Source organism: Apostichopus japonicus, chromosome 14 (genome assembly GCF_037975245.1).
Source record: "Apostichopus japonicus isolate 1M-3 chromosome 14, ASM3797524v1, whole genome shotgun sequence".
In the NCBI taxonomy this organism is placed as follows: Eukaryota; Metazoa; Echinodermata; class Holothuroidea; order Aspidochirotida; family Stichopodidae; genus Apostichopus; species Apostichopus japonicus.
In genome coordinates, this window is record NC_092574.1 from 11,173,657 (window position 1) to 11,189,152 (window position 15,496).

Genomic DNA, 15,496 nt, shown 5'->3' on the forward strand with positions numbered 1-15,496 from the left:
TTGCCTTCAATTAAACAGTATAGGATTTCCCCATAAAAACAAGATTTTCAATAAACCCCGTGTATCGTGGTAAAATATGACTATATTTAAAGACCAATATAGACACTCCACCCAAACCCTCACCTCCAAACTTGAATGAAGCCATTGTCACTTATACTTTAGTTTGGGCAAAAACATGGGTTTCTGCAGAAAAAAAAAATCAGGGCACAAATAATCCAAGTAGCTTTTGTATACGATGGGTCTGGGGTCCTCTCCCTGAAAACAATAATAGACTGCCGCAAATTCGATTTCCGTGCAATATTTAACGACAATGGATAAATATAATGAAAGGAGAACTGCTGCATGTCATTTGCACAATGCTGGATCAAACTGCGCCAAAGTTCAATACAGGGGAACTTGAAATGCAGCGTTTGGTCAAGACAAATTGGTGGGGACACGGTATATCATGTCCCCACCACTGAAAAAGTTGGTTGGGACGCGTTCCGCTGTCCCCACCAGGATCTGCGCCCATGCCCTCAGATATACCGGTACTTTTTTCAGAAAGGATCTGAACAACTAAAAATCTACAGAACTAACATAACCTCTGTTTTCTGTTCACTTATTATAATTTTCATTTTCATGTTTTGATTTCTCATTTGCAGTTACTTTCCATCCTTACTACAATCATAACCTCAGTTCATGATGAATGTGGCATAAACGTTTTGTTTACTTATAACAGATTTTTACAGACCTATACTGTACGAAATATCTGTTTATTTACGTAACAGAGTAAAATGTTTTATTCTAAAAAATTTAACAGTAATCAGTAACTTCCATGTTTGCTTTTTGAAAACCCCAGTCATGTTATCCAAAAATGGAAATCATAGCATCCTGTAAATGTGAATAACTTCTGTGTAGCCTACTTATAAGTAGCCTATACTTATAAAATTAAGTGCATATATGCACTTAATTTTAAGTAGAAACTTCCCATATTGTGTAAACCACAAAGTCCTATGCAAATTCACAGTAATTATTCAGCTACATATCAACATCCGGCCATGTGTAGCACTGAATATGTTATTCGCACAACGAAGACGCATTTCGTCAACTTTTGCCGTATGTAAATATGATTGATTCCTTCCCACAACGGCTTAAGTTATCGTTTCCATTTAGGTGAAATCCTTATTTTATTTGAAGTGCAACATTTGATTATGTTTGCAACTTTTAAACGTTAGTTCGTTGTTCGCGGACATTGTTTAGTGTTAGCCTAACGTTATAGCTAGACGTTGTTATGTTCCGTGGTAGGCTGTAAGATGCGGTTGCACATTTGCGATTTAGTGTGTCTACTATAGTGTATGTATACTGGTATACCGTTCTCTGTACTTATTACAACATGCCATATGTCATGTTGAAATCAATTTTAGATCTTAACACAGATTGTAGCTTCGCAACTGACAAACATGTTTAATCCAACACAGACATCCTTCTATAACTAGTAATCTATAATCATGTTTTATTTTGATAATTATAAATTTTATGATCGGATGTCATTAGGTTCTGCTGAGGGATTAACATAACACATTACGTTTTCGTGTACCTTTTTTTTATTATTTTTAGTTGTCGGGTAATTTAAGAAATTTCAAAACAAAATGCACATTTCAAAGTTTCAACAGGTATACCATGCATGGCTATCGTTCGGCTTGATGTTCATTACTCGTTAGCAGTCAGTAATCGTCAGGCGAGAGGGGGTCAGTAGGCATCCAAAACCGGAGTAGAGTTTCGGACTCGACGAGAAAATATCGGGCAAAGAATAGGGTATTTTCATAGGCCTATCATAAATTAAAGTATGACAATTCAAAAGAAGGGTCGGTGACATATTGGTAATCGTCCCCGGGGCCCGACATGGCTTCTCTCTAGGCCTCTGTAACCTCAGTAGAACTTAAAGGTAATCAATTTGATTAAGTCTCTGTTTTTCTGGGAACAGACCTGTGGTGAGTACATATATCGGTACTCGTATTCTTATATTGTTGCATGTAGTCTCGTACTCAAGCTGATGGATTTGCAGCCTACTTGCAGTGCTACAGTTGGAAAATCCAGTTTACATCGAAATAGAATATGTGAATCGTTCATGCTTTGTACTCGTGTATTGTACTCTTGCATTGAAGTCGTGCTTTGTACGTACTGCTTTGCACTTTTGTTTTGTATACTCGTGCTCATATACTCCAACCAAATAAACTCCCCTTTATACTCGTTTTAATGCTGTCCCACTCTTACTACAAGTCTAGCCTACATATAAGAACATAATGTCTGACATGTCCTTGACAACTGTATGGCAGAAAAAGCTCCCACTGAGACAGATCGAGACGATTACTCAAAGTTCAATTACTTTATCACGTTGTGTATATACAAAACAATGTCACTAACCAAAGTTCACCATGATACAAACTTCCTTTTCGAATCTTTACAAACTTTCTTTCGCTCTTTCGTTCCAATTATCTTCTTTTTTTTATTACCGATGAACAATATACATTTTGAGTTGTCGCCATCACAAATTCAAGATTGGCAAAATAACGGTGTATTTCTTTTCTGTGTTATCGTTGCATAAACCGTTTATTAAAACTCAATCAGTATGGACAATTAATAACTCTAGACCAATGGTTCTCAAAGTGGTTCCTGCCGCCCTGGAAGTCTCAGGGGTGGGGGGGGGGTTGCTACAGGGTACACGGGGAGTAGGGGGATTGGCACTGATTTGGGGGTCCATGACGATTTCGACACAACACTGCATCGATTTAGGGCACAATAAGGCATCCAGGGGGTATGGGAACAAAAAATAACTATTGTTGAGAGAAAATTCATCATTTTTTAGGGAATGTAGGCTATTTTATAATTCCTATATGCATATCATTAAACAGTCTGATTGCTCGCTTGAGCAGCCGACTATGAACGGTAGGTCGATGGGAGGGGGTAGGGGGAGGGGGTCATTGGGACAGTTGATGATGGTTGAAGGGGGCGGTCGTCTAAAAAAGTTTGAGAACCACTGCTCTAGACCCCGGATGAGTGTATTATTACGTCACTTCAAATTGATGATTTGGAGAAAGCAATATCAGTTGTTGTTTGAGGTTGAGGTTGGATCAGTTAAGCAGTTTGGTTTTCATTCCCTGGCTCCATCTAGGGTGACTTTTTTTCTGAAATAAATCTTATTCCATGACAATATAGTACATGCATGTATGACTGACGAATGGGAACGACTTCAGCAGATTATGACAGCGACATACGGAGCTAATTGACAAGAATCACTCTTGCATGTCCTTTAACCTATACCCGTTGTTGAGACCATGTTCTGTTCAAGTGTATAGTTTATAATGTGGATCGCTCATTCACCTTGAACCATATGTAGAATCATATATGATGGACGAATTTATTCCCTTGACGTAACGCCGTAGAGATCACATGGCTACAGTCCTATTGCAAAGTGGACACGGTAGTTCAGTGGCGTAACGATTAACTTTGGGGCCTGGGGCCAATGGTTCGATGGGCTCATGAGCAGGGACGTAGCGAAGTGTTTTTTGTTGTTGGGGTGTGTGTGGAGAATTTGATTTGCTGACGGATCTGGAAGTGGTGACTGAAATGGGGGAGGGGTCTAAGGGGAGGGGGTGTCCCCTCCCCTTTGGAAAATTTTTAGTTTTGAAACGTCCTTAGATGCAATCTGGTGCATATTTTAAGTCCAATTTGATTTGCCGACGGATCTGGAAGTGGTGACTGAAATGGGGGAGGGTTCTAAGGGTAGGGGGTCTACCCCTCCCCTTTGGAAAATTTTTAGTTTTGAAACGTCCTTAGATGCAATCTGGTGCATATTTTAAGTCAAATTTGGCACGGAAGAAGCTCCCGTTCTCCTTTTCTCTATTCAGCTTTCCTTCTTTCTTCCCCTTCCGCTCTCTTCACCTTTTCTCCTTTTGCCGACAGACCCAAAATTTGCCGACAGCGACCAAATTATTGGGGGGGGGGTGTGACACCCCCACCCCCCCGCTCGCTACGCCCCTGCTCATGAGCGCACAGTTGCGAACACAGCTATATCAACCTTTCACTAACTTTGAAACACTGGCGATAAGGGCTCCAGGTGCCGAAGGCTATAATTCCTCTCTTAAACCCCCGATGTTCCGCCGTGACTGGAGTTGGGAGTGGGTCAAGTCTTGTACTTTTCGTCTCCACTAGTCTAGGATGACTTTTCTTCGAAAGGATTCCATTCCATTTATACTGCCCTCCCCCCTCCCTACACCTTTCCCATGTTATATGTGATGCGGGTATGAATTAATTATCATTGTAGGCACACACATGCCATCCTGACGAGTGACAATTCTTGTCATTTAGCTCTAAATCTCCCAAAGCCCTGCAAAGTAGTCTATATCTGTCGATGTACCTTTTGTTAATATATTAGCAAAATTCAACAAAATGAGACTACGGTAAATTTTCAGTTAGTATCATAATATGTAACTTAGCAATTTGCCACAAATTAGTGCTTATTTCCAAAAACATATTAATTATATCAACACTTCACTAAGTTGCAAATTAACAACCAAAATGTCAAACTTAGTCTAAAGAAAGTCTTCAATTGACCAATTTTCGAAGAAATTGCAAATTCCTAAATAAGAGAGTAAAAGTACATTTTGTTGAAAATTTGTTGAAGTTGGTAATTCAGTCCTTATTTTAATTGTTAAATGATTTATTGTCTAAATTGAAGAAGAAATACAAGTTCGGCAATTTTCTACATTTTGATGAATTATAGGAGCAATTCAACACTTCGCATAGAATTGCTACGTTAATGTTAACAATTCGATGGAATCTTAAGGTTTCCATACTTTTGTATAACATGAACAGCAACTGCTACCAGTACATCTCAGTTGTTGTTCCAAAATCGTGCAAATTCTAGAGCACAGGTATTTTGCCACAGTTCGGGTAAGAAGTCACCACCTTTTGGTAGGGGGTATGTACAGTTTTATTTCCAAACATTCAATTTGTTCCCTTGAAAAACAAATTTGATTGTATCTGAAACCATTGTCTGAACGGCTGCATGCTATTTCCACGGGAACTTTGGTATCAAATTGCGCCCTATCAAATTGCGCCCTCTGCACCATCATTGTTCACTATTGATCTAAGAATCATCTATCCGCATACCTCATGTGGTCTTGTGTTAGACGAAGACGCTGTTAGGGAATAAATAGGCTTTCATGAATTCGAACCAGTCAAGACAAAATAGTCATATTTGCCTAATATAGACCTGTATGAAAACGACCTTATAACGCATCGATACTAACCTGACAAATTTGACAAATGATGTCCAGATTTGAAGAGTGAATTTTGAGCTGAAGTCACATATACCGATGTAAGTATTTATTCTTTTCTGTAAAGAAATTCATGCTATATCATTTTTGGTTTAATGCACCTTTGTTTTTTATTTTCAACAACAACCTTTGCTTGAAGATGTGCATATATGCATATTATATATATATATATATATATATATATATATATATATATATATATATATATATATATATATATATATATATATATATATATATATATATATATCAGTGAAGCTTTCTTAAGTAGCTTGACTCGTCAAGTTGGATTTCAGATAAGAACGTCTTTTTGAGGGGTGCCGGAGGGGGGGGGTTGTGGTGTGGGGGAGGGGAGGGGATGGGGAGGGTTTGCGGGGAGGCTGCTCATATATTATTTAATTTATGTGATAATTCTCATATGAAAAGCGGCTGGGAGACGAAATGATGCGAATGGAATGATCTCGTTCATTACTTGCACGTCGACCCTCATTGGGTTATAAACTCTAGGAGGATATATTCAGCAATTGTAATTGTTATTTTTTTCAGTAATAAAATTAGGTAGAGTTGGTCAAAACACATACGCACACACCAAAAAAGAGAAGTGGTTATTGTAGGTAAACACTTTCAAAGACGGTTAAGTTCTCACTACCTTGAATTAATTAATTTTGACTTTAGTTCATGTGTATATTCATGAATATACTTGAGTGACAAGAAATTTGGCTTTGTGGGTATATACTGCTGCCATTCTTTGTATTATTATTATTGCGATTCGTCTATCACCTAACCAACATGCCTAATATAAGATAGGTGAATAATGCATTCTCAAGTTCGAAATTTCTTAAGGAAAAGTAAGGACGTCAAAAAAGAGGGCCATGTGCCATAACTTCCCCTTCATGCCCGGCGTGGCTCTCGACGCCACAGCACACCAGTAATATCCAATGGAGTAAATAGTGTATCATTATAAGCTGTTTTCGTTAAAGGCTAAACTATAGAGTAGTAGCCTGTATATGATACTGGGTAGATTCTATAGATATGTCGACCAGCAAATATGAGCATATAGATAGGACCATATTGCGTATCGAAAACATTAATTGCCCTATTTGCTTTCACTTTCAAAATATATATGGTAATAAATGCAGTAAATTGGTTTTTCATTTCAATCGGGACAGATATCTCCAAACATCGAAAAAGACCAATATTAGCGTTCTCTTCAAAGGTAAGAGAAAGTGGCAGAGGGGTTAGGGTGAGGAGCCTACTCTCCGCTCTATGTAAATTGCATGAATATGTCCGAGTCTCTATGTAAATAACATGACTATATCCCAGTCTATGTAAATAACAAGAGTGAATTTCACTCGTCGTGGAGTGATCACTCACTACACTCTAAGAAAGAGTGAGAATTCACTCCATTCGAGTGAAAATTCACTCTTTTGTTTTTAGAGTGGATATATATCCCAGTCTATATACATATCATGGTTAGTGTACCAGTCTCTATATGTAAATAGCATGGTTATGTCCCAGTCTATGTAAATATCATGGTTATTTCCCAGTTTCTATGTAAATAGCATGGCTATGTCCCAGTTTCTATTTAATATGCATGGTTATGTCCCAGTCACTACGTAAATAGCATGGTTATATCCCAGTTTCTGTGTCAATAGGATGGTTATATGTCCCAGTCACTTTGTAAATAGCATGGTAATTTCCCAGTTTCTATGTAAATACCATGTTTATGTCCCAGTCACTATGTAAATATTATGGTTATGTCCCAGTCACTTTGTAAAAAGCATGTTTATGTACCAGTCTCATGTTAATATAGCAGGATTATGTCCCAGTCACTTTGTAAATAGCATGGTTGTGTCACAGTCTCTATGTAAATATCATGGTTATGTCCCAGTCACTTTGTAAAAAGCATGTTTATGTACCAGTCACATGTTAATATAGCAGGATTATGTCACAGTCACTATTTAAATAGCATGGTTATGTCCCAGTCACTATGTAAATAGCATGGTTATGTCACAGTCACTTTGTAAAAAGCATGTTTATGTACCAGTCTCATGTTAATATAGCAGGATTATGTCACAGTCACTATTTAAATAGCATGGTTATGTCCCAGTCACTATGTAAATAGCATGGTTATGTCACAGTCTCTATGTAAATAGCATGGTTATGTCCCAGTCACTATGTAAATAGCATGGTTATGTCACAGTCTCTATGTAAATAGCATGGTTATGTCACAGTCTCTATGTAAATAGCATGGTTATGTCACAGTCTCTATGTAAATATCATGGTTATGTCACAGTTTCAATGTAAATAGCATGGTTATGTCCCAGTCACTATTTATTTTTGAGAAGGCAGCATAGAGTATTGTAGAGAGCATTGGACTATTCATTGAGAATGAGCTGTGATCGGATCGACCAATAAGTAGAGCTTGGGTAACAATGGCGACGATATTGTAAATGTTCTTTTTGTTCAACTTGATAAATATGATTTTCAGAATACAAATATAAAAGAGTATACGCATGATTGATGTCTTATACTATGCGAAAGTCTGTTGTTTGCCCCACGTTTTCGTGATACGAAGTCAGTAATCGTTATCGAAAAACAGGTTCGCGTATGATCGATACACAAACTTATTAGCACAATCATCATTTACGGTGATACAATCATCCTTTACGGTGATAGTGTGTAGAGGGTTAAAAACAATATTAATAATTTATTATTATTATTATTTATTATCATAACTAGTCTTATATAGCGCAGACTCCAACAAAAGTTGTTCAATACGCTTTACGGGTGCTGAAGGTGCAAAACTAATAGAGTTTACAGAAATGAAAAGTTTTAAGACAGCGCCTGATTTGAGTACTAGAATTCAATCAGGAGGGAGTTCCATAAACGTGGTGCAGCATTCAGAGAGCTACGGTCACCAGAAATGTCTTGTACGTGACATTAATGGCACTGATTGAGCCTGGTTTTAATCTTCTCATCAAAATTACGGAATAATCCTTATTTATGAGATAGAAATTGCACAATGGCCGGTCATTACTTCATTATTTGATGTCTCCATTGACGCTAGCGGTATTTTAATTCAATACGTCACGTGTACCAAACATCTCGAAAAAATGCTTTATTCTATGGAACACCAGAAGCCTCACCGAGATGATGTCCTGATAAATAAGAAAATATATCAAGACTAACAGTATTTGTAGATGATGAAATGAACGTACTGCAGACCAATGTTTGTTTAGCCTCTCGGAAGAAATTCGGATAGGCTTAATCAAACAACTACACTTTCGCCAGTTACATTGTTGCCTAACTGGCTTTGATAAGGCCAGGCATAACGGAATCAGATACAAACTATCCACAGTGCATAATCTCTGATCAGATTATACCCTCAGATCAGTTATCCCCAAAGTCCAGTCCATATAACCCTCTTATCCATACCCTCTGAACGAATGACCTCTCTACCCCCTCCTCCCTACCCACTGCTAGGCTGCAAATATAACCTTTACGCTGATGATATAGCCACCTGGAGCACCAGTGGTCGACTCCACCAATAATGTCCAATGGTCATTCTCCAACTGGAGAACTGGTGCAAAAGATGACGCATCGAAATCGATCCCTAAATTCCAATTTAGTCCTCTTCTCTCATCGAAACACTCCCAATAGAAATACCCCCATCTTTGTCTCTTATTCTCCATTACTACCCCAACCCTGTTGCAAAAACAGACTTCCTCTGTGTTATATATTTGACAGTGAAATATTCCTTAAACCACTTGTGAGAAATTGCTGCTGCATGTATTATATTTAATTCAGGGGAAATATATTAAATAATACGCTACAAATGTTTGGAATCGTCCGACCTCGATCTTAGTCCTCGAGTCCTGAGCCACGTGGTCCTTCAAATCCGTTTTATGTACCTCTCCACGTTTCATGTACCTCTCCACGTTAGATGTACCTCTACACGTTTCATGTACCTCTACACGTTTCATGTAACTCTCCACGTTAGATGTACCTCTACGCGTTTCACGTACCTCTCCACGTTTCATGTACCTCTCCATGTTTCATGGACCTCTCCACGTTTCATGTACCTCTCCACGTTTCACGTACCTCTACGCGCTTCATGTACCTCTCCACGTTTCATGTACCTCTCCACGTTTCATATACCTCTCCACATTAGATGAACCTCTACACGTTTCATGTACCTCTCCACGTTTCATATACCTCTCCACATTAGATGTACCTCTCCACGTTTCATGTACCTCTACACGTTTCATGTACCCCTACACGTTTCATGTACCTCTCAACGTGAGATGTACCTCCACATGTTACATGTACTTATCCCCGTAAGATGTACCGCCACACGTTTCATGTACTAATCCACGTAAGATGTACCTCTATGCGTTTCATGTACCTCTACGCGTTTCGTGTACCTCTCAACGTTTCGTGTACCTTTACACGTTATATATACCTCTCCACGTTTCATGTACCTCTCCACGTTTCAACATTTCTACGTGAGATGGCCCAACTTACAGTATCATTGTTGTCTAGCTGTTTTAGGAATATCTCTAACACAATCAGCCTTAGGAAATCTTTAAACATTTGTATTTTATTTGTTTCGGGTTTTGTTCAAAACGCGGAGTGGCAGGTCAAACAGCTCCTTGCATGCAACTGGACTATGTCACTCACTAACCAATCCCTTTCGGTTAGAAGGAGCCTTTCTCGTATTTGTACATGAAAATTATAGATTAAAAACGTTTACTCTGATGCGGGTCTGACGAGATAGAGAAGGGAAGAGGAAGTGTCATGGGGCTACAGCCAGGGGCCTGAAGTCACTCTAGGGGGCAGAGGACATTATGTTGTAAAGGGTTAATGTATCATCGTTGTCATAATATATTTCAGGAAACACGAAAATACCTAAATTGTTGGGCCCTGTGACATGTTATGTTCCCGGGGCCCAAACGGTCGACCAACGCTTTTTGACGATATTTCTGTTTGCATTGTTCAGGAAAATGGATCCTAAAACAACCAATCCGAAGACATTTGACGATATCCTTGGGAATATTGGAGAGATGGGGTTATACCAGATTATCGCGTTGGCTATGATAGTCTACGCCATTCTACCCGAGGCCATGAATTCTATGATATATGTGTTCGCTGGTGCTAAACAAGATCACTGGTGTGCCGTGGATCAATGGAGTGTTCCTCAGAGTGAATGTTTGGAGTTACGTTCTTCTGATCCTGGCGGTTACCGGGATTGCGTGTTCAAATATAAAGACGCGTCCATTCCACGTATTTATACTGACGAGGAGCCCAGCTACTCACAATGTTCTAAGTACGACATTCCGTACCCTAACGAGTGGTCTGATCAATTCTATGCCGGTGATCTAACCAACTCAACAGTGTCTTGTGATGATGGATGGGCGTATGATCATGGACAATATATCTCCACTATTGTATCTGACGTAAGAGTTTTTTTAAAATTTAACTTGTCCAATGGAAGTCCGGGTTGACGGTTATCTGTGCAACCGATGTGAATGCTCCGCATTCGTGCTAAGTACACAAGTAATACACGTCCGTGTCGCGGGCAAGGTTGACGGAAGAAGGTTCAATCTGAGGAAGGGGACAAAAACGTCGAGTGGTATAGTGGGAAATTTGACTTTGATTGGAGGGGAGAGGGGAACCGAAACGTTTACCTCATGACATGCCGGTAATATGGATTGTGCAGTTTTCTTTTATATGTCTAACGAAAGGGCACGTTTTATGTAACAAAGGGGACTTTTTAGTAACTAAAATGGAATAAGGATAGTTTTTTTCTACCCGAAAGGTACTAAGTATTTATGAAAACGGGCACTTTTGTGTTTTTTTTTCCCCCACAAAGTTGGGAGGGTCACGTGCATACTTAGGCCTTACTGCCTTAGAGGAATCGCATCCTAACCAATTATAGAGCAAATTTGTGAGCTGAGTTTTGTTTTGGAGGGCAGGATTTCTTTTACCGGCAGCCTATTGAAACCCCTGGTAAAGGCTAATCAAACCATTACAATGGACTGCATGATTATTAAGGTTTACAGCAGTGACGTGCATAAAGGTTCATGCCCCTGTAGTTAAATTAGTCTGGGAAAGCTTTGAATATTCTACCCCATAGTGCACCCTCTACACACACAAGCTTTTGAACTCCTGCCCTCGCCACTGGTCAGTTGACTGTTGCGGGGAGTTTTGAGCCATCTTTGACAATTTTAGGCGAACGTGCTAGAACATATCTGCAAGCTGAATCTCTGTTATTTGTTTCGATATAAGACTTTTCTCATTATTTTCCTCATTTCTAATTACAGTTTGACTTAGTCTGTGATTACAAACACTTGGCTGGTACTACACAAACTATCTTCTACGCCGGTTATCTCGTTGGTTCATGGCTCTCTGGATCGATATCAGACGTGTAAGTAATGGAACAACTATTAATATCGTGCACACTCTCGAGCCATTTATTCTCGTTTGGAATGTCACTCTAAGATATTGCCTTCCATTTATTTATAACATTTGCAAAATTGCAGCATTTTTTGTTCAAAACTTACATTTTTGCCATGTCCTATTTATGTTCTGAAGATTCATTTCCAGTTAATATTAGATTTTAGAAATATTGCTTTGACATGGACTTGAAATGTCTGAGAAGCAATTTTGGACCAATATGCCGAAATAAAGTAGTCAGATCAGGAAGTCCTTTACGCAATTCCAAACAGCCATGACGAGAGGTTGGTAGGGAGGAGAGGCGGGGAAGGGAGGGGGCAGGAGTTGCAATTCCGTGCCCAAGCCAAACAAAACCAGCCGTCAACGAAAACTACCATAACTCTTTTCTGTATTATAATGGAATTGTTCAACATCTTTGTTACGTGAGTTGCAACAAGAACTTGTCTGTTAACGCACGATTACCTGAAACGCACCAATTCACAGACCGATTCCACGAAAAGTCCTGCTTATGCACGACTTAATTATAGGCCGTTCCCACGAACGCAGGTTTGCTTCACCCTTGATCGACCTATCGAGGGGAGGGCAAATTGCCCCACTCTTTTTCTGCGTGGGAACGGGGCTAGCCCGAGCTTTATCAAGCCCCTCGTGAGAGGTGGGGTTTGGACAGCTAAGCGTTGACAAATGTTGACAAATGTAAATAAACAACTGCCTCGGGGTGTAGTCAATACGTTAACACCAGCAAACACAAAACTGTTTTTAAAATATCAGGAAACAAACGTTATGATAACGTTATAAATAATATTATTAAAACGTTAAATGTTGAGTCGCTAGAATAGCAGGATAACGTTTTCCCAACGTTTTATATAACATTATTTCGATGTCAGCACAACGTTTTTAAGATGTTGAAGAAAATGTTGTATGATAACATATTGACAAATGTTATGACTACGTTATAAAATAACGTTATTAAAACGTTAAATGTTGAGTCGCTAGAATAGCAGGTTAACATTTCACAATGTTTCATATAACATTATTTCGATGTCAGCACAATGTCTTTGAAATGTTTCAGAAAAAGTTGTAAAGACGTTATAGTAATGTTTTGACAATGCTATAACGTTATAGAAAATGTCATGACAGCATTTCCAAAACTTCTGTCAGTACTTTAGATGGGTTATTCGAGTTTTAAATGTAATGAAACATTATATTCAGAATGGTTGACGATGTCTGGTGCTTCCAACACTGTCAGAAAAGAGTTAATAAGACTTGACTGCTTCTGTACTGTCAATTTATTGTAATAAAGCACAAATTTCTGACCTCCACCAGCATCACTATAGGGTTCTTCTATGTTTGAACATGGTATATTTCAACAATGGAAATCAGTTATGAAGATTTTCAAAGTATACAAAGGAACCCCCCCCCCCAACCCAACACCCCTAAAGAAGAGTGCTATTCATTCAAAAGTGTTATTCATCACGTATAGATGCTCATGTTATATCACACCACGCAGGTATAGTACGGTTCACCTTGGGCATCCCTGCAAACCTAACTGTATTTATTTAGTATTTTGACTTATATGCAAGCTTGAAATTGCATTGTGTACCAATAACAATTCTAGAAGTTGCTTATATGGCATTAGCAGTATGGGTACTGGGATTTTAAAACTTGCGTCCACGGGACGCAACATCTTAAAAATGTTTGAAACTATGAATGTTTGAAAGTAAAACTTGCGTTCATGCTACTCTCCTCCATGATAACCTGCACTTTAAAAAACCTCTACAGGAACGCGCAATACTTTAATGTATAATGACCCTGACAATACGCTGACTTGTGCGTAAGGGAAGCGTGTAGCGGTATGCCTATAATGTGTACCAAAATAAAAAGAAAGATGAAACCTTTAATTAATATACAATCTGAAAAAATGACTGTTAAATTGCGAAGCGAGAACTTTGGCCGTAGACAAGCTACCATATTTGCAGGCCTGGACGGCATACAATGCACACTGCTGTACGGTACATAACCATAGTACGGTGCGAGGTCATGTTATACTAGGCTATATGTATATGCTGTGAGTTGTTGGAAATCAAGTCAAACGAGTGTCTTTACATAATGCCAACATTAAATACGAGCACCAGTCAACTGATTTAAGTGAACCATTCAATGTTGCGTGCTTATGCCGTGCATGTCGAAAACAAGTAAAACGACTAATTCTATAGACAAAATGCCAGCATAAAAATACTGTTCTTGTCAACTGATTTGAGTGAACCGATAAATTATGCGTGAATATGCCATGAATGTCGGCAATCAAGCAAAACGAGTGTCTAGACATACTGCCAGCATAAAAATACTGAACTTCTTAATTGCTTAAGTCGAAACATTAAAGGAATAACGAAGGCAGGGATCAGTGGCGTAGGAAGGTACATTTGAGTGGGCGGCTGAAGACTGATGGCCGGCCTGGGGGAGGGGTTTAAGGTGCAATATAGCACTCTTCAACACCCACTCCAATTTGTAAACTTAATTTTGTATTTTCACCTGGCCTTAGATGCAATTTGGTGCTCCAAATGAGATATTTTTTCTCATTTGGAAATGAAAAAGGGGTTTTCTGACTTGCGAACCGGGGGCGGGGGGGGGGGGCGGAATGATACTTCAGATTTTATTCAACATGACACTTTTGATATATTAGCTGTCAAAGATGACTTCGTTTTGTACAGAGCAACTTTAAACCTCATTAATTAATATTGAGAATAGCTAAAACCATGAAATTTTGTAAGCTGTACAAACTGTATGTTTATTACTAAAGTAAAAGACCCTCACATTTCTCACATGGTTATGTTGTCAAAAATGGCATCAAAAACCTTTCCTTATGCTGAATCGCAGAACAAGCAACTTCAGAGCTGCACAACTTGCAAACATATAAATTACAGGAAGCATTGTAATCGGATTAAGTTCCTCTTAATTACTATACATAATGCTACACCTAACTTTGATAATTTTCTCCAAAAGTTGTACCTTCTTTGTGTAACATCATCTTAATAACATTTTAATAACATCAAATAAAACGTTTTGTCAAACACATTTTACTATATCACTAAAGCGTTTTTAGTCGTAACATATACGTTATAGTGATATTTTAAAAACGTTATTACTTCATCCTGGGTTTCATTTGCCTGTTAGGATTTTAAATAGGGTACTGGTAATTTGCTGAAGTTACAAACACACCCCCCAAAAACAGGTTGCTCTTTATTTAGTACTCTCTTTTTAATAACATCTTAATAATATATTTACAACATCAAGCATAATGTTTTGCTGAAATGATTTTTGGACATTTTGACGATGTTTTCAAAATGTTATCATTCTGTATTAAACAAGATTTTTTAAAACGTTGTAATGTTACTTTAATAACATTACGTTTTAAAAAGTTTGGTGAAAACATTTTAATGGCATTAATAACATGTTTTAAGTCTTAATCAAAACATTTTAATGATGTTATAATAATGTTATGACACTCAGAACAAACTCAGCGATATTTTGATCAAATGAATGCTTTCCTCTGCAGGTATAGCTTTGTTGAATTGAAATTGCTACTTATTTTCCATTTTTTTAAAGCTTTTTTCAATGCCTTCCTCTAAACGTTTTCAGAACATTTTTACAACATTTGTGGAAAATATTTTCTAAAAAATGTTAAGAAAATATTATTAAAACGTTTCATGTTTTAATATGAT

The 15,496-nt window shown here is 38.2% G+C and overlaps 1 protein-coding gene across 5 annotated transcripts in view; it reads left to right on the forward strand.

Annotated features, from left to right (window-relative positions):
- LOC139979379 (organic cation transporter protein-like) overlaps positions 1-15,496 on the forward strand; it is a 42,332-nt gene that overhangs the window by 15,204 nt on the left and 11,632 nt on the right. For 2 of the 5 annotated variants that reach the window (XM_071990115.1, XM_071990116.1), the window contains 3 exons: positions 6,488-6,534; positions 10,321-10,777; positions 11,645-11,748. In XM_071990115.1, coding sequence (XP_071846216.1) covers positions 10,325-10,777; positions 11,645-11,748 — 557 coding nt within the window. In that variant the 5' untranslated portion in view covers positions 6,488-6,534; positions 10,321-10,324. The other 3 variants (XM_071990114.1, XM_071990113.1, XM_071990117.1) reach the window with 3 other exon arrangements.